The sequence below is a fragment of the Onychostruthus taczanowskii genome, unplaced genomic scaffold (genome assembly GCF_017590055.1).
Source record: "Onychostruthus taczanowskii isolate IOZ18803 unplaced genomic scaffold, ASM1759005v1 scaffold61, whole genome shotgun sequence".
Lineage (NCBI taxonomy): Eukaryota > Metazoa > Chordata > Aves > Passeriformes > Passeridae > Onychostruthus > Onychostruthus taczanowskii.
The window spans coordinates 2440544-2460556 of NW_024503790.1; the positions used below are offsets into that span (position 1 = coordinate 2440544).

The window sequence follows — 20013 nt, forward strand, 5'->3', positions numbered from 1 at the left end:
ACAATTACCATAAACAGGAAATTAAACACACTGACTCTTCTCCAATGTGATAACTGCTTACACATTGCACAACATTTCCAAGGACTTTAAATTGAGCAACACCTGAGAGATCTCTTGCAACTGGGACTGCTCCAGGCCTTGCTGTTACCTGAAAAAGCCAATTAACAGATAGATGTGAAGACACATCACCTCTGGATACGTGAAATGGCATTTTTTTATCTACTGCCAGTGATACTGCTGGTGATTTTTGTTGCTTTGTTCATATCAACAATCATAAGAACAATTCAAACTGAGTATGCCAATTGCAGCATCCCTCCTGGAGTGAGCAGTCCCGGAAAACTGCGATTTATTGTTGCTGCTTTGATTGTTGCATCTACTCTGGTGAGTAACGCTACTGCAACTTCTGTAAGAAATGTTGTTAGATGTTAATTTTGTGCTACATGTAAAGACAGAATCCTGCCAGCTCCATCAAAGTTTAAATAATGGCATTTCTCTTCTGGGGGCTGACTTGAGAGGACAGTTTTTGGAAAACCATTTGTTAGACTCAGTCAGATTTTCCCTATTGCATAAGGATTAAGCCAACCATAAGAGCCCAAGCTTTTTCAGCTGAGCTTCCCTAATTAAATTTAAAATTAAGTATTTATAAAAAGTGAGATTGCTTTGATTTCCACTTCAGCTAAGCACACATGATGTTTTTAGGTCATTCTCGGGGCTTTCCAGTAACATGGGAGGCTGGGTAATGGAAGTACCAGTAATGGGAGACTGGATGCTTTTAAAGGAGACAAGAACAGAAACCCCAGAAACCTTAGAGGGATGAGAGACACTTGGCAGCACTGGCAAGGCCTCCCTCACCAGGAGCCCCGTCACTAATTGCCCATCACTCTCCAGGATCCCCTTCACCAACCTCCTGTCACTCACCAGGAGCCCCTTCACCAACCACCCTTCCCTCTCCAGGAGCCCCTTCACCAACCGCCTGTCACTCACCAGGAGCCCCTTCATCAACTGCCCGTCACTTTCCAGCAGCCCCATCACAAATTGCCCATCACTCACCAAGAGCCCCTTCACCAACCACCCTTCACTCTCCAGGAGCCCCTTCACCAACCACCCTTCACTCTCCAGGAGCCCCTTCACCAACCACCCTTCACTCTCCAGGAGCACCGTCACCAATTGTTCCTTGCCTGCTGTCCCTTCAATGAGTGCCCCTCACCAACTGCCCTTCTTCAGGTGCCCCCTCACCAGCTACCCCTTACCCTTTGCTCCTCACCAGCTGCTGCTCGCCAACTGCCCCTCACCAGCTGCCCCTCACACGGTTCTCCCTTCTCCTGGTGCCCCTCACCAGCTGCCCCTCACACGGTTCTCCCTTCTCCTGGTGCCCCTCACCAGCTGCCCCTCACACGGTTCTCCCTTCTCCTGGTGCCCCTCACCAGCTGCCCCTCACACAGTTCTCCCTTCTCCTGGTGCCCCTCACCAGCTGCCCCTCACACAGTTCTCCCTTCCGGTTCCCCCTCACCGGCCGCCCCGCTCAGGGCTGTCCGTGCGCGGTCTCCCCTCAGCTCACCCCGGCTGTCCTCCCTCTCCCAACAGGGCAGGCTTTTTGAGAAGATCGAGCTGTGCAGCAGCCTGGCCTTCAGGCGCCTCGTGTTCTCCGGGCGGAGGCCGGGCCCGGCTCCGGCGGTGCGGCAGGAGGACGGGCTGTTCGGGCGGGTGCCCGTGCGGCTGTACCGGCGCCGGGGGCCGGCCCCGCGCTCCGCCGTGCTGCTGTTCCACGGCGGCGGCTGGATCTGCTGCAGCCTCGGTACGGCCCGGGCCCGGCTCTGCGGCCGGCCCGCTGTCCCTGTTAGCCAGGCCCTGCTTTAGCATTGACCGACAGAATTCCGGCCTCCGCACAGGCGCTGATACAAAACTTTTTTTCACCTGTTTATATACTTTTAGCAAGCAAAGAAATTGATGCCCGTTTGTTCTAAATTACTTAATTCTCTTTCATAAATTGGTATTCTATCCTCTTTAGTATTTTTAGTGTATTTTTCCTCTGATAGGGACTTTACAATGTACTCAGTTTTTTCTTAGTTTTTTCTTTGTATTCTGGTTTCTACAAAATGTCCTTGTAGTCCATAAATTCTCCCTTCTTGTATCCAATTTCAGCAATACACACCCTCTCCCAGGCCTTGTTCTTTGAAGCATATCAGGGTTAGTTTGGCAAAACTTCTAAAGTTTCAGTGATTTTCCCAATCAAGTCAACAATAATAGTCTGTTTAAAGAAAGTTAGCTACATGCTGCCTAAAAGTGGTTTAAGACTAGCACACTGCTCATAATTAATATGCTCGTTGTGATTAATTAAAACAATAACTAAAAATTAATTAGAAAAGTTATATAACCTCCAGCCGCTGGAAGGCTGAAGTGCAGCTGGGTTTTCCCATCCAGCCCTGCAAACGGAGGGAAGGGCAGGGGGAGAGGGGAGAGGGATGAGGGGAGCTGGACTGTTTGTGGGCATTAAAACATCTTTCTGTGTGTTTCAGATTCCCATGAAAGGATCTGCCAGTACATTGCCAAGGAAAGCGGCTCGCTGGTGGTGTCTGTGGGGTGAGTTACGGCCAGCTGCCCCAGAGAAGCCTTTTTGCCTCTTGTTGCCTCTCAGCACTACAGGGATGTGCAGCTGGTGGGAATGCTCCTCTTCAGGACCTGGATGCCATCATCCTCATGGGTCCCTTCCAACTCAGCATTTTCTATGATTTTCCCAGGATCCCAGGTGTCCAGAATTTCAAGGGGGCTGTTTGTTTTTCATTTCTCTCCTGCTCCATCAGCTAACAGTGCAGACACAGCCCACAGTAAGGTCCATGTGTGTCCCAACATAGAGCTATGCTGGCACCACACAAAACCAAGGAATGCTTTCCAGAAGAGAGTTCCAATGTGTTGAGAAATGACTAATAAACCAACTTGGAAGGTGACACTTCACTGATCCATTTAATAGGTGTAATTACCTTGTGAACTTCACGGAGATTTCTAACAGTGAGAATCAAATGCTAGTAAGTAATAATACTACTACTAATTAATACTATTAATACCAGTAATACTGAAAAATATCACTGTCCCAGTTATTTAAATAAAAAATAATTATAAAAATGAAATATCCTAAGTAACAGTGAGGTGCAAATTGATTAAATTAGTTAATCCACAAGCCAGAAGCAGTCTACACTAGAAGAGAAAAACAAAGTTACATTGTGTGATTTGTGATCAGGACTGCTCTCAGAATATCCAAACCACGCTGTGATCTTGCAGCCCCATTCTATGGCTGTACTTCTCTGTGATTACTCATTGGACAAATAGCTGCTTAGTAGGTAAAAATACCTTTGTGAGTTTTTTTTTTTCCTGAGGGAAAAATTAGTCTAACACAGGGAGAACCAGGATGCTGTAGAAATTTTGTATTGACACTTATGACAGTTCTGTTACTTTTGCTGTCTCTGTTTGTGTCCCAGGTACCGTTTAGCCCCCGAGCACAAATACCCCGCGGCGTACGAAGACTGTCTGAACGCCACCCAGCACTTCCTGCAGCACCTGCAGCACTACGGCGTGGATCCTGCCCGGGTCACTGTCTGCGGGGACAGTGCTGGGGGCAACCTGGCAGCTGCTGTCAGCCAGACCCTGGCAGGCAGGTCAGACCTCCCCAGGCTCCGCGCTCAGATCCTCATCTACCCCGGCCTGCAGGCGCTGGACTTCAATTTGCCATCCTACCAACAAAATCGGGGAGTCCCTCTGCTGTTCCGGGAACGTGCTGCTTTCTATTCCTTGCAGTACGTACAAGGGGACACATCAAATCTGGAAGAGGTCTTGGAGGGCTCTCATATTCCTCCAGACATGAGGCTGAAGTATAGGAAGTGGGTGAGTCCAGACAACATCCCTGAGGAATTCAAGGTCAGAGGCTACAAACCACACGAGCCCTGCGAATTCAAGCCTGAAGTTTTTGAGAAAGTGAAAAGAATCCATGAGCCCACTCTGTGCCCGCTGTTTGCTGAAGACACAATCATCCAGCAGCTGCCAGAAACTTTCATCCTGACCTGTGAGTACGACGTGCTGCGGGACGATGGCTTGCTGTACAAGAAGAGGCTGGAGGACAATGGGGTTCGAGTGACCTGGTACCACCTTGAGGATGGATTCCATGGAATTGTAAACCTATTTGATTATTTCGGTTTGTCATTTCCATCTGGGAAAAGGGGATTGGACAGGGTTGTTGCATTTATAAAAGGCCTGTAAAAAGAACTTTCCCTCATTATGCTTCTCCCACTAATGAGTGTGCTTAGACTCTCACACTTCAGGTAGTGCTGCTCCGCAAGGATGTGACACCTTTTGATCTGTAAAATACTATTTCTAAGATCCATGAACTTCAAATTAACACAGATCTTCTTCTTGTGAGACTTCTGACAGTTCAATCTTTTGGCAGTACAATTTTTCTATGTGTTGTGTTTGTTTTTTTTTCAAATTGGCACCTGATTGATTCCTTGTCTTTAATTACTAAATTATTTACTTCTATATAAATAATCTATGTGGAATGATTTGGATTAAATGTTGTTCACTACATCCAGCTTATTTGTGACGTCCATTTGATAAACTCCAAAGCATGACTTAATTTAGCTAAAAAGTATAAGCTAGATAGTAAGGAAGGGAAAACTCTGGACAAACAGGCAGAGATCAAGATCTCAGTGAGGAGATTCTATGGCTGCAAAGTAGCAGTGCAAGGCCAGAGTTGATGAGGCACACCTGGCTGGAGGCAAGTAAGGGCTGCTCTGATTTTGAAATAATTGTAGCTCAACAAAGTCCTTTTTAATTTTGGAAAGTCTCCACTATGCCCACAGAGGGTAGGATATAGTGTTGAGATGAACTGCTGACATCAGGATTTAGAAAGGCAGGAAGGAACAATGAACTGGGCTCTTGGTCTGTGTGTACTGAAAGGCACAGCTTAAAGAGAGAATATGAAGGAAAATGTCTTCATGTTCTTCCAAAGGGTGTCCCCCAGTATTAACTTTTGCAGAATCTGTGCTGCGATTCTGTGCTAGAATCTGTTGATTTGTGCTTTCTCCATGGCTTGAGTTTTATTTACAGGATGAGACAGTGTTTTCCCTGATATGATGCTTCATTACACCCTACTGATGAAAGCAAGGAAGAGCAGCAGTGAGCACACTCAGAACGGCCAGACTGAGGACATGAAAATCACAGAATTGCTAGGGTTGGGAAAGATCTCTGAAGGTCATCCAGTGCAATCCTCCACCAAGGCAGGGTCACCTGGAGCAGGTGATGCAAGAACACATCCAGGTGCGCTTCAAATGTCTCCAGAGAGGGAAACTCCACACCCTCCGTGGGCACTGTCCCAGTGCTCCGTCACCCTCAATGTAAAGCAGTTCTCTGCGTGTCGAGGTGAAACTTGCGTTTTAGTATATGCCCATTGCTCCTCATCCTAACGAAATCCTCGGAAAAAAGGAAAAAAAAAAAAAATCCTACAGTGCTGAGAAAAACACAGCTATTTACAAAAACAATTGCTGGCTTCCCTTAGATTTCCCTGCGCAAGGGCAGCCTTTCACTGAGCACGGGCAGCCAGCCTTGCTTCCACCTGCCGCCGGCAGAGACCCGCGGAGCTGCGGGCACCGGCGGCGAGCAGCCGGCCGGGCCGCGGGGGCCGTGCCAGCGCCGGGGCGGCGGGAGGCGGCGCCGGGCCCGTCCGTTCCCCGGTACCGCGCGCAGGTCACGCCGGGCCTCCTTGAACCGAGATTACCCGGCCGGCGCCTCCGGCCGCTCCGCGCGGCTCCCCCCGGCCGCCCGCACCATGACCCCTGCGCCGGCTTTGCGGAGCGGCCGCACTCGGCCCGTGACGGGGCCGCGGCTCTGCCGAGCGCTGCCGGGGGAGCCCCGCAGGGCCGCGGCCGGGCCATGGCGCTGCTGCCCGCGTTGCTGCTGCTGCTCCTGCCCCTGGCGGCGCTGGCGGCGGCCGCGGTGCTGCTCGGCCTGCCCGGCTACGACATCCCGCCCGGGGTGAACCAGCCGGCCAAGCTGCGCCTGGTGCTGACCGTGCTGCTCGGCACCGCCGCGCTGGTGAGTGGCGGTGCGGGGGGCGAGGGGGCGTTCGGGGCGACCCGCGGGCTGGGGGCGGCAGTGGTTGCACAAACACGGGCAGCCGGGGGCAGGATCCGCGTGTCCCCGCTGTCCCCATGGCATGCTGGCGGTGCCGCATCATGGGGAGGGGATGCGGGGAGCATCCCCTATCGAGTTCTGCCCCGGGGTATCCCGGACACTGCAAGGGCACCCGCGATCCGGACACCGCCCCCGATCCCCCCCGGGAGAGGATGCAGCCCCGATACCCCCGGTGGAGGATGCTGTCCCGGGCACCCCCCGGGCGAGGATACTGCGCCGGGCATGGCCGGCCCAAACACTGCCCCGAGATACCCCCCGGGCGAGGATGCTGCTCCGATACCCCCGTGGAGGATGCTGTCCCGATACCCCCGGTGGAGGATGCTGTCCCGATACCCCCGGTGGAGGATGCTGCCCCGATACCCCCGTGGAGGATACTGCCCCGATACCCCCGTGGAGGATGCTGTCCCGATACCCCCGGTGGAGGATGCTGCCCCGATACCCCCGGTGGAGGATGCTGCCCCGATACCCCCGGTGGAGGATGCTGCCCCGATACCCCCGCTGGAGGATGCTGCCCCGATACCCCCGGTGGAGGATGCTGCCGCGGGGAGCACTGCCCATGTCGCGGGCAAACCCCGTTCCCCGTTCAGGGATGTGCCTGGGGCGCGTTAGCGGAGATTGCGAGCGGCTGATGGCAGCCTCGAATTCGGGGCCGGGCTGGTGTTTTGCGTGATAACTTCCCGCACCTTCAGGCGAAATCACCTTGCACAAAACAAGCTGCAGCTCTTCAGCTGCTCCTGCCGCGGCTGACATTTATGGCACACAATCCGTTTAGGGCTGCTTTACTTAATCCCTGGACTCTCTTTGGCAGCGTTGCATAAACGGCATTAGAACCTCCCTCAGCTCTGCATTTCCTACTTGCTGTCTTTGAATTTCTTAAAATCTTCAGTTTTGTCATTTCTTTAGCCACAAACATCACCCCTGCTATCACACAGACTTTGTTTTTCTCCACACAGCTTCTTAAACCATTTACATCCTCTTTAAATTAAATTTACTGACAAAGCTGCCCAGCAATCCTGACCCCCACCAGCAGGTGACAAGACAGACTCACTGGGCATTAAAAAGAGGGATCTTGTTCAGCCAGTGAATGGTAACTGTTTGATTCCCAGCTTCTTGTTTGTTATTACATCAGATTTATATTCTAGCTTGCAAGAGCATTGGGAAAGGAAGGAATTTCAATTTGCTCAGTAGCTCTGTTGTGCGAATAAAAAGCAGTAACTAATTTGCACAACACAGCTCGGCACTTTAGATTTGCAAATTCACTGAGTTTTATGGTCTAATTCATGAATATTCGTTTTAGCAATGAAGAACTGTTTCTACATATGGTATTCTGTTGTTGTTATCAAGTATAAATGAAACAAGAATAACCACAAATGTGTGCAGGACAATGCTGATGATTAACATATGTACTCCAAGACAACCACTTTGGCTGATCTTTATAAAATTTCTGATGTGATGTTACAATGACATTGGATTGGAGTAGTGCAAGTAAATTTTTCTACGGACTGCAGGATGTGAGAACTTGGGAAAATTGTTTCATTTCCAAATCAGAGTTCTGTGTTTCTTTAAAATTTCCTCCAAATAATTTGATGTAAGTGTAATGCAGAGGTTTTATACTCTGGCTAACTCCAGACTTTTAAAGATGCCTTAATGTCTTTTACCTTTAACAGGGAAGGATTTTGGAGAAGACTGGGCTTTGCAGCCAAATCACTTTTGGCCGATATGTGCGACAGGGGCGGAAACTAGGGTTGGATCCAAAGCTCTTTATCCAGGATCTGCAGTTTAATGAAGTACCTGTGAGGGTTTATCAGCCTAAAGCTACCTCAGATGGGCCAAGGAGAGGCATCCTCTTCTTCCATGGAGGAGGCTGGGTATTCGGAAGCCTTGGTAAGATACTTCCTGGAGGAACTGTGTGATGTAGAAAGAATATTCTCATCTTTTTAAAAGACTGAAATAAGATGTGGTTTCAGCATGTCTGAAGCCTGAAGCCTGTTTGAAGCAGACATTTCTTAGGCTGTCCCAAAGCTGAGGGCAATATTGAAGCACTAACAGCAATATTTCTTTTGCAGATACCTATGAAAAGGTGTGTCGCTACCTCTCCAGGGAGAGTGACTCAGTAGTTGTGTCTGTGCAGTAAGTGAACACTACCCAGTTCTGTAGTTGGGAGATTATTGTTGCTGTGGGACCACAGCAGAGCTGTGCTGGTGTTGGAGATGTTCTTTTTTGGCACAGGAATTTCTATGGGATTCAGTCGAGTTCATAAAGAGAAAGATAGTGATAATGAAGATTTCGCAGCCCTTAACTGTTCATGCCCAGAGATACTCCGAAAAGATACAAATGGAAATATTTGGCACACTAAGTAAGTCTATAAAAGCCAATTAAAAACTTAGGTGAAAAATCTTCCTTGTGCTGAACATATGGACGTGTAATAAGATGCTCCAAGCAATTGGGAACTATGGGAAAAGAGAGTAATCACACTGAAATCCTCCTATTTTACACATAGGAAGCAGAGGCACAAAATTATTAAATAATTTTGTCAGAAGTACAGAGGGAGTTTTCACCATCACTAAGAACTGTTCAATTCCATGTTCAGATCATTAATCAGAGACAATCCTACTTCAGTGAGTCCTTGTGACTGAACTCACCATTTATAGTTTATGTGCAGTCCCAAACGGAGGAGGAGCTTTTTGGAGGCACTGATGATCCTAACCTAGAGCCAAGCCACCCCAAAGTGATAGGGCTGAAGAACAGCAAGTGAGGCCATTTCCTGGTTACCACTACTGACTTTTCCTTCTTGTCTCCGTGTCCCAGGTACCGTTTAGCCCCCGAGCACAAATACCCCGCGGCGTACGAAGACTGTCTGAACGCCACCCAGCACTTCCTGCAGCACCTGCAGCACTACGGCGTGGATCCTGCCCGGGTCACTGTCTGCGGGGACAGTGCTGGGGGCAACCTGGCAGCTGCTGTCAGCCAGACCCTGGCAGGCAGGTCAGACCTCCCCAGGCTCCGCGCTCAGATCCTCATCTACCCCGGCCTGCAGGCGCTGGACTTCAATTTGCCATCCTACCAACAAAATCGGGGAGTCCCTCTGCTGTTCCGGGAACGTGCTGCTTTCTTTGCTTTGCTGTACCTCAATGGGGATGCACTGCACATGCAAGAGGTCTTGCAGGGCTCTCATATTCCTCCAGACATGAGGCTGAAGTATAGGAAGTGGGTGAGTCCAGACAACATCCCTGAGGAATTCAAGGTCAGAGGTGTGAAGCCACTTAGGCCCACTGATTTTATAGCTGAAGTTTATGAGACAGTGAAGAGATTCTGTGAGCCCAACCTGTGCCCACTGTTGGCTGAAGACTCTGTTGTTCACCAGCTGCCAGAATCTTTCATCCTGACCTGCGAGTACGACGTGCTGCGGGACGATGGCTTGCTGTACAAGAAGAGGCTGGAGGACAATGGGGTTCGAGTGACCTGGTACCACCTTGAGGATGGATTCCATGGAATCATAAGCCTGTATGATTATTGTGGCTTCTCATTTCCATCTGGGAAAAGGGGATTGGACAGGGTTGTTAACTTCTTAAAAAGCTTATAGTAATCATATTAGATTCCATGAGTCTGTTCATGCCTCAACCTAGGAAAATATCTTTTTAGGATATTTACTATCAGGTTATGGGTAGTGAATCAGGGGCAGCCATTAACAATGATAAACAAGGCTCATCAGAACCTCATTCCAGCTGTTAGTTGGAACATGGAATATGCAAACCTTATACAAGCTTGTACCATGCTGCAAGCCCTTATCTTTAGCTCTGCTAGTAAAGAACAGTTCTTTGAATGGGCATCCTGGTTTGTTCCAGTTGTTTAAAAAAAAAAAAACCTGTGTGAAGAGAAGCTGTGTGTTAGCAGGTGTGTGTGGTGTGAGAATAAAACCCAGCTGATGTTAGTGGGTTATAAGCCACTGACATAAAATAATAAATATGATGACAATAAGGAAATATGATGCTGTGTCAAGTGTGGTCTCTGTCACTGTGGGCACAACAAAAAAATGGTTCAATGGCCAACATCACTCATTTCTCAGCACACAGGCAGGACTGGAACCCCTTTCTGCCCCAGTTTTAGCACTGGACTACTGGGTAATGTTTCACCCACATAACTTGAAGGACAGTTCCATCGGCCAGGGACAGGAGTGCTGGTGGCAGAAACAAAGACAATTGCATCACAAAAAGATGGGCAGGATTGGTGGAAAATTGGGCCCAAATACTCTACTATAGCTCTCGTTGGAAACTGACTGGAGAAGAGGACAAAGGAAAGATCAGGAGAGAAAGAAGGGGAAGGTCAGGAAGGTGAGGGCAGGAACAGAGCAGGTCAGAACCTGAGCTGAGGGGGTAGTACAGGGCTGTAGCTGTCAGCTGGAGTCCAGCCTCAGCTCACAAGAGTAATAAGAGGGAGAAGGATAACCATCTTTCTTGGCCTGTATTAATTCATTCTATTTATGACCTGCATTTCCTCTCCTTAGGGCAGGGCAGAAGCAATGCCTGAGCACAGGTTGCATTGAGGGGTTCACACTGGATATAATATTGGCCAATTAAAAATGGCACTTAGGGCAGTCACTTGAGGCTGCTGTACCACTTAAACACAACTATACATCAATATAGACAATATTATTTACCAACATCATGTAAGAGAGACTTCACTAATCCTTCCAGAATTTAATACTTATTAACACTTGGAGGATCTTTAATAATCTGGATATTGGTCTCATTTGCTTGTGAGAAGCATGAGTATCTTTTCTAGCAGAGCTGCTTGATAGATTTCATGCCTTGCTTAAGAGGCTCAGCAAAATTTTGTCATTAGACTTTTAACTTTGTCAAAACATGCCAGTTAGGTTCAATATTAGAGCTGTTCAAGCAGATCCTCCTGACTCTGCTAAAATTGCTTCCTTTAGACTTTTTTTTTTCCTGGAACCAAACGCCAGACTGTGTTGCAGTCTGTGGCAGCAGAAGTAGAACAAAGAGAGAGGGGTAAATGTTCATTCATCCTTTTCAGATGCTAGTTCCCATGGCAGGTGAAGATATTTAACCAAATTCACCAAAGCACAGATAATTTTTCAAGTGCAATACAGTATCTTGTATTTACACTACGGAACCAATCCAAAATTTTACAGTGGCTGGTTTTACCAGCAAAGAACATAGACTTCTTTCCAAAAAAGCATTTGTGTAGATGAAGAAAGGAGCACTGGGACAGAGCTGCTGTGATTACTGGGCTGCCTCAGCAATTCTGACTGCTGTGTATCTCTTGTATCTCTCACATACATAAACTCAGCAGCATCTCATACAGAACAACCTCATCTGCTTGCCAGCTCACAGACCAAACACTAAGAGAACCACAGTGGGGAAATTTGAGGTAAGGAACAGAAATTTTCAGTGTGGGGCTGTGGTGCTTGTACATTCCAGGCAGTGATGATCTGTGACTAATACTTAAATCCTATTTTATATATCCTTAAACGGCTGCATGTGTAAAGGAAGGCACTGTAGCTCTGTGGCCATTCAAAGGTTGGATTCCAGTGGGAATCCTTCCTGAGGCAGGCAACCAGCACACACTGCTTGGGGCTCCCTGGATGTTTCCCAGCCTGTGCCTTGGGGGTGACCAGAGCTCATGAAGAAAACCAGTGTATTACTCCCACCTGGGACTGGGTATTGGGTCTTCAGGGCATTCTCTGGTTCTAAGAGCAGCTTGCTGGTAAAATAGGATTATTTTAATCAGCACACCTCCAATTCATATAAACAAACAGCACTTAAATAAGGCCCAGATCTTTTACAATTCTTTTCTCACAAGCATCATCTGCTGGAATGTCCCTTTCAACAAGGTGCCTCTCCACCCCCAAGTATTGGTTTCATTCTCTTATCTGGAAGGCTGGATATGCAATGCTGCAGCACAAAACCCTTAAGCAGCACAAGGCAAGCAGCTTTTCATTTTCAGCCTTCTTAAATATGTCTGCAAATCCATGATGCAAGTGTTGAAATCAGACTGATCAGATCTCATGACATACAGATGCAGTTGCTTAAGTTAAGTGGGAATTCACTTGAAATGCAAATGCCTTTCTTTTCAGGGATTAAATTATAAGTAACACAAAGACTGACAAAGGTTTGTGATGTTATCAGTGGCAAAAATGCAGACTGACTCAAAACCACACTAAGCCATCTGAATGCTGTGCACAACAGCAGCATGTGCATCTCGTTTTGGGGCCTGCTACTGTAGCACTTTTCATCCATCACAAGGAAGCAAGAAGCCAAAATTTAGTGTCAGAGTGTGCTGAGAACTGCAGTGGACACAGCTACAACCTGTGCTGCCTCTCCTCTGCAGCTGGAGTACAAATTGGCTTGGATTCCTCAGAAATCAGATTTCCCCATTCTTGGTAGTTCTTGGCATTGTTAATTCAATGGAATGAAACACGGTGCACTGGTCAATATATGGATTTAGAGATAGGAACCTCCTTCTGTTTAAATTCTGGAAATGGATCTTGTGGTGACTTTTGGCTACTTTCTTACCCAGTCAGTACCTTACTTTTTTTGATTAATAAAGTGCAAGTGTTATTCATACAACAATCCTTATTCACCACAGGAAGCAGGGAAGGAGAGTGTCAGTGAACAGATTTCTCTCCCCTACCCAGTATCAGCTGAAAACAAGGAGAACTGTGGGATACAACTACCAGGAGAATTCATGGAGTCTTATTATCTTTCTGAATTTTTAAGTAAAAGGTTACCTGTGCTATCTTTTCAAATATCTACCAGAGAGGCTCTGATGAATCTGGACTCCTGACTGATAACATGACTCATCTGTCAGTATCTAACAGTGATTTCCTCTTCCAGCCAGAGGGTGGACACACATGTCCTGAGAACAAAAAGATCCATTTTGTCCTTATTCTGCTGTCAAAATAGTACAAACATGCCCTATGACAACTGTGGAGTAAAAAAACCTGGACCAAAAATTTAATTATATATTTTCTAATATTTAATCTTGTCTCGGAATAACCCACTCTCTATGGCCATCTTGAAGACCTGATGAAAAGCAGCACTAGAAGGAAGTTGAGTGATGTCCAGTGTCTGCCCCATTTCCTGTGAAAGCCCAACAATTTCTGCTTTTGCCACTTGTCATTTAACACAACCAACGAACACTCATGACCTCCCAACCAGGGATATCTATCCCAAAATGTTGGTAGAATCCTAGACTTTGAAGAGGGGCAGAATATCTGCAAATTCTTGGGCAATTCTGGTGAGAGCCAGAGAAGCTGGGGATGCCCCTGTGTAAACTGCTTAGGATGATCTTAAGCACTGCTTAATATAGCTTGTGCTTGTGGGAGCTGCTCCATGCAGGAGTGAGAATTAGGTTAGGCTGGCACACGGCTTTAGACCAGTTAGAACAAGCTGCTGGGTTACATCCTGACCTGCAGGTGGCTATTTCAGAAGATATTAGATCACTGAAAACAAATTTTTCATCTCTTGTTTTTTAGTCAATAAATAGTTGCAGTACAAAAAACAACCAAGCCAAAACACAAAACAAGTGGGATGCAACTTGAAAGGACATAAAACTCTTAATCACTTTGCCCTCTGGCTTTAATTTTTTTTATTTTTACATGTGTTTCTTTGAAGAAAGAGGAGAAAAGAATCTTGTGTTATTCCATGGTATGTCCGAAACATCTAAGAATAAAGCAAATGTAGGAAACAGCTGCATGTCCAAGGACAAGGTGAAGCAAGGTTCCTCCCCATGCAGGAAGCAGGCAGACCTTGATTACCCTTGGCTTTGCCTAGGGAAAGCACTTAATGGCAGATAAGCTGCAAAGCAAACTGCATTAGCTGACCTTGCATTACCAGATTGCAGACCTGGAGGAAATAGCTCTGGGAGGCCTTTCCACTGCTGGATAGGCCACCCTGAAACTTTGCTCCTGTGTAGGAAATGCTGGTAACAAGTCCAAATTCTTATTGCTCCAATATGCAACTTCTGCATTTAAATCCCATTTGGCCCAGAGCAGAGATCTGCAAAGCTCAGCTGCTGCCCTTGGTCTGAGGCTCAGCAATAAACCTGCAGCAAGTTAAAGGCTTACGTTCAATATATTTGGAATTAATTCAATGCAATTCATTTTTGCTCAAGATTAGCAATATTACAATTATTTTTAGGAGCAGATAAAGCATTCACCATAATCTTGGCATGGACAAACCCCTGGCCATGGTCTGGATGGAGTTTTACCTCTGCAACATTTGAGTCGCCGTGATTTAGATTTGTGGTTTCAAGGTTGAGTTTTCAAGTGAAGGACATTGACGACTTAGACGTGCAGAGCAACAGTGGCCCCTATTGGCAAAGGGACCGTGGCTCTGTGAGACACCCAAAATCAGCTGGGGACAACCCCCCAGCTGAATGCAGGAACCAGAAAGCAGCGTCCTTGATGAAATCTTTCAGAGATGCAAGAACCCTGGTAATTGGATAAGCATTATATGGGTTTTTTAGGCTTCAAAGCCCCAGGGACATCAAAGGCAATTAGAAAAAAATTGAAAGGAAAATAGGTGAAAGTCACTGAATCACAGTTAGCTATTAGTGCTGTGCTATTAAACACATTCTCTTGAAAAAACATCTCTAAGATAATCCATAAAGAATGAATTACAATGGAATGAAAATTGGTGGATACAGAAATTCTTGCATCCACAAGGAAATCCTTCATATTTATTTTATTGCAAATATAGCTATAAAAAGGGTATTTTTCTGTTTGTTCCCATCTGCTGGTACTTTTTGTGACAGTACCAATCAGGCCTGCATCTCTATAGCACAACAGAGCCCAGAAAATATCTAGAATACAGCTTAGAAAATTATACAAAGGTAGCCTTAATTCCACACAGCTCTAATCAGTTTGCTTTAAAATCTGCTCATCAATTATTTATAATTATTAAATATTTATAACAAATGAAACATTTATGTTTATCATCTACTGTGCTTTTAAAAGCAAAGCTCATACATGGAAAAAATTACTGGCTTGATGTACAGGGAATTACTGAGATGCACAAGAACCACCCATGAAATTTGTATGAAAACGTTAATTCCAAAATCTGAGAGCTCCCCAGCCACAAGTCTGATGTGTTTTTATTGGGCCATTTAGAATTAAATATTCAAGCAGAACACCTAGGGGAGCCCAGGGTAACCCGGTGAAATGTGTTCTGGTGCAGAGCTTCTTAAACAGGAGCATGCCCTGCTCCACCAGACAGGTCAGAGGGGATTAGTGATACCCAGCACCAAAATATCTCCTCTGATCTCTTTAACTGATCAGCTGTTTCCACCTGCAAATTCAGACCTTCCTCACAGGTGCCCAGCTGAACTCCTGGCAGAATGAGTCCACGCCTGAGCTCAGTGATGGTGGAACCAAACACCAACCAGCCCAAAACAAAACCTGAATGTATCTTTATCTCAAATATTCCACACGACAAAATTTCAGACTGAATATCTCTGATAATTAAGGTTCCCCCCCCTTTTTTTTTTTCCCCTATAAAATATAGCTGACCTAAATTATTCCAGACAAAACCCCCCAACCCCCCTGAGCCATAGCTGAAAGCAATGCTGCAAGCACATGGCTGCACCAGGAATATCTCATTTATATTTCCTGTCTGACCATTGTGAATGGGTCACAATCCCAGGTTCTGGGCCTGCACGTCTGCTTTGTGCCCACTGGCAGGGGTAAATGTAGACATGATTCTTCCCAAGTTCTGCACTGCATTTGGCAGAAGTCAGTGGAGGTAGGAATGGCGAATAAAATTGAAAGATTCCTACACCCATAGTGTAGAGACACCAGTTCTTGCTGAGGGAAACAGCTCTGTTTAATCAGGGACAAGAATGTTGTGCTAGAGGTTCCCTAAATAATAAATGCATTTGTTGTGTCTAACACAACATTTCCCAGCTCACTCTAATCTTCAGAAATTACAAGAACTTTTATTCACGATAAACCCACTGAAATAGAGGTTATTTTGCCTGTGCTTGAAGCACACATAAATCTGAGAGAATTAAGATGTTCACAGCTGCCACAGAAAAGAGGTGAGAAAATGTGAAATTTCATCATTGCAAGTCTGCAATAACTCACAAATCAATTTATTAGTAAACAAAAAATTCAGCCAAGTCATGAAAATGTACAACAGAAATTCTGGGCTCTACTGTAATATGTTAATTTTTCCGGAACAGAAGTTATTAATAAAGAAAGTCACATAACCTTATAAAGAAAAGAGAGAATTTGACACATAGACCTGGGGATAAAACCTCTTGAACTTGGAGACCTCTGAAATATGGATCAAGTTTGGAACTTAAATATGTTTCTCTAAGACAAGTAAATGGTCATGTTTATTCTGGCCCACTCTGATGCTGTAATTAATTTAACATACAAAATTGTAATTAATTAACATACAAAACCACAGCTCCTGAGAATCTTTATAATATGCAAAGGGTGATGTTTTGAGGATGCATCAGATTTATCCAAGCTTGTTTTGAGAATTTTTTTTCAGTCTCAGGGTCTTGTGGTCACTTGTGTCTCAAAAGCAAGAGAACACCAGGCTCTTCAAATTTTTGTGGAGCAAATAGATGTTTGGATACAGCTCTGTTATGAAAATGTTCCAGACAATCTTGACTGCAGGAGATCAGCCTTGTGTTTGAATGTCTGTGACATTAAAGAGGCAGCATGGTGGCTGGAATTGATGCACATCTCTCAAAGCCAGCATATTTCTTGCCTGGAAGGAGACAAGTGTCAACCTGGATGAGCTGTGTAAACAAGTGTTTTGGTTTGAAAAGACAGGTGCCTGCTAAGGAAGGCAGGAGCCTCTCTTGGAATGGAAAATGTAAACCCCTTCCCTCTGAATTATTATTATAATTATAATTTTGAAGTTATATATTTGAAATTATAATTTTGAAATATAATTTGAAATTATAATTTTGAAATAGAATTGAATTATAATTTTGAAATTAAGGGGCTCTCAGGCAAAGAAATGGAAATAGGAATAACAGTTTTTACTAGGAAAATTAAAAATACAAATGCAATAGTACGAACAAAAACAAAACAAAAAAAAACCCCATTGCCAGAGTCAGAATAGACCTGACCCCTGTGGGTCAGGGTGGTGGCACAGTCCCATCCCATGGGGGCTCAGCCCTCCTGCAGTGCCAGCTGTGCTTCTGCTGGAGCAGGGATCCTGCACAAGGCTGCAGTTTTCCTCTGAAGCTCCAGGGCTGCTGTGGATGGGCCTGCTCTTCCTCTGGGAATGCAGGGCAGGAGAAAGCTGCTCCTCTGGGAATGCAGTGGGCAAAGGCTGCTGTGCTGTTCCAGGCTCAGATTGTATCCAGGTAGGAATGCTTGGCTCCTGCCCTGGGCGGAGCATCTCCCCATGGGATGATGGAATTTGATCAGCCATGCAGGGACACTCAGTGGCCATGGACAGCAGAGATCTCCTGGAGGGAATATTGGTTATGGAAGAGATGAAGAAAACTGCCCCATGGAGAGAACTGCCCACCTCTAACAGATGGCAAATAGAATAGCCCCAAACCAGGACAACAAGACAACAGATTCTTTGGACTGAGCCCCTCAGCTGGGGCTGGGCTCTGTCAGGAACACTGATTGTGGAAAGAACTGCAGTAGTTGGGGACTTGGGATGCCCCATGGGGTGAGGGTGGTCGCAGGGACTAAATGGCAGCATTCTGGGGAGAAGAGACATGCTCTCTTGACGAGAGGTTTTTCCCTTGCTCAGGAACCTCTTCCAGAGTTACAAATATTCCTTGGAAGGTGCTTAAAAAGAGCTCCCCAAGACAGTTGACTGGTGAAACATCCTCACTGTTCTGAGTTTGAGCACTGCCCGATGGGACACAAAGGCTGCCAAGTCCTGTCCTCCAAACCTCCACATCCCACTGCATGGATTCCTTTGGGAGTGGGAGTGGGATTCAGACCCATCCTTCTTCCACAGCAATATGGAAAAGCTTTCTCTGATTGTACTTACACGAGGCACACAATTCTCAAAAAACTTGTTGTGTATTTAAATATTTATTTTTCATATTGGTGAAAAAAAACATCAAATTTTCGTTAGTAACTAGGCCTTCTATTAATTTTTGTGGTGTTTGTTTCACTGAGCTGATCAGCTCTTCAAAGGCACAATCTTAAACCCATGGCATTGATGCTCTTTTGTTCCCCCCATAAGGCCAAGCAGATTTCACTTGCCACACCCCTGTGAAGACAATCTCACTGCCATGTGGTGTTGAAACACTTCAGGGCAAAAATTAATTTAATAGATTTTCAAAATAATTAATATTTAGTCCTTCTGTTCTAGACAGTGTGGCTTTCCTCATTGGAATACCATCACCCATCAGCAGGAGCTGCAGCTCCCATGAGGAATTTCATCAAAGAGCTCCCATGAGGAATTTCAAGCAAGAGCTGCATCACCCAGCTCTGGACAGGGGTACAAAGGAGCACATCCACTGACCCCAGTAAGACCAAGTTAAACAGAGTAAGGCCCTGCTCATTCACCTGAACAAAGAATGGATGAACTTCCCCATAGTGACACATTCTATGCAGAAACATCTTACTAATTTATACATCACAGTCATATTTCAAAGGAACCACTTATCTCCAAGAGCAGCTGAAAGCAACAAAATTGTACCAGCACATCCTGAGCCTGGTTTGTGCTATGAGGAGACTGATGGAGACATTCTCTCAGTTCTTTCCTTTTTTCTTTCTTCCTTATGATTTAAATCTTACACAAATTCAAAAGGCTGTTTGAGGGAAATTTACTTCACAAAGGGATAAGTCTGGAATACTGAAGAAGTGCTGCAGAATGGAATTACTTTTTTTTTTAATATGTAACTGTGATGTAACTCTTAAGCTTGTTGATACAGAGGAGAGCTGCCCTGACAGGGTATAATGGACATAATTTTGTAGTTGCAGTGATGGGGACATTGTCTCTGGGTAGAGAAGGACCCAAGTTCTATTTAACAATGACCCATAAGGAAGTCGTTACACAAGTACAAAAGTAGTTGTTCAGGAGCAGTAATGTTAAGAAGGGAAAAATCTCTGGGTACAGTCATTTTCGAGGGAGTTGCTCTTTTTTGTCACTTATTCTTTCAGTTGCAAGGACCCTTGAGGACTGAATCCAAGAAATAGATCCCAGAAATGCTGCTCCCAGTTTTCAGGTGGAAGCTGGGCTCATTGAGCAGAATTTGCTGTAAAGACAAGAGAGCCCCTGGCTAGGAGAGTTCCCAAACCTCCCAGCTCTTCAATATTCCATCAGCACTTTAAAAAACACCCTGAACAAGCCAGGTAACTTCTTTAAAGTAAGAACCCAGGACTGGCTGTGTAAATATGTACTTACCTGCTCCAGTGCTGTAAATATGTAATTTAGGCTGCTGTCTCATGACACATTTTGTGTCTAATTTAAGGAACTGTGTGTTTGGACAGGAGGGACTGGATGCCTGTCAGGTAAATATTACAAGCTTATTTTTATTTCTAGTTTGTTACTATTTTTATTTTTATCAAGGGTAGAAATGAGGTCAAAGAAGGGTTGAAAGTAAACTGGGTTTGATTTTATGCAACCAGCACAAAAGCAGCCTTTTCTTTACAGATTAAATCCCACAATTAGCCAGTCTCAACCTGGAAACCAAGAGCTGTCTTGATTAGATTTTGGTGGCAGATCTCTGTGTAGCATCCCCCAGTGTTCCATGGCTGACAGACAAGGAACAGGAGGACTCTCTGTCCTCCATTAATCAATTTTTCTGGCTCTACTGAATGCCCTCACTACAGGATACATGGAAGACAACCCAAGGATGCAGCCAGCCCAAAACGACCTG

The 20013-nt window shown here is 45.7% G+C and overlaps 2 protein-coding genes across 2 annotated transcripts; both read left to right on the plus strand.

Annotated features, from left to right (window-relative positions):
* The first annotated feature begins 204 nt into the window (after window positions 1-204).
* On the plus strand, window positions 205-4248 carry LOC121343998 (arylacetamide deacetylase-like 4). Its single transcript, XM_041419640.1, has 4 exons — window positions 205-381; window positions 1585-1795; window positions 2517-2580; window positions 3474-4248. The coding sequence occupies exons 1-4, from the start codon at window positions 205-207 to the stop codon at window positions 4246-4248; spliced, it is 1227 nt and encodes a 408-aa protein (XP_041275574.1).
* A 1403-nt stretch (window positions 4249-5651) lies between these two features.
* Window positions 5652-10056, plus strand: LOC121343997 (arylacetamide deacetylase-like 4). Its single transcript, XM_041419639.1, has 4 exons — window positions 5652-6078; window positions 7845-8061; window positions 8244-8307; window positions 8986-10056. Exons 1-4 carry the CDS (start codon window positions 5917-5919, stop codon window positions 9758-9760), a joined length of 1218 nt encoding a protein of 405 aa, XP_041275573.1. The 5' UTR covers window positions 5652-5916; the 3' UTR covers window positions 9761-10056.
* Window positions 10057-20013: the final 9957 nt, after the last annotated feature.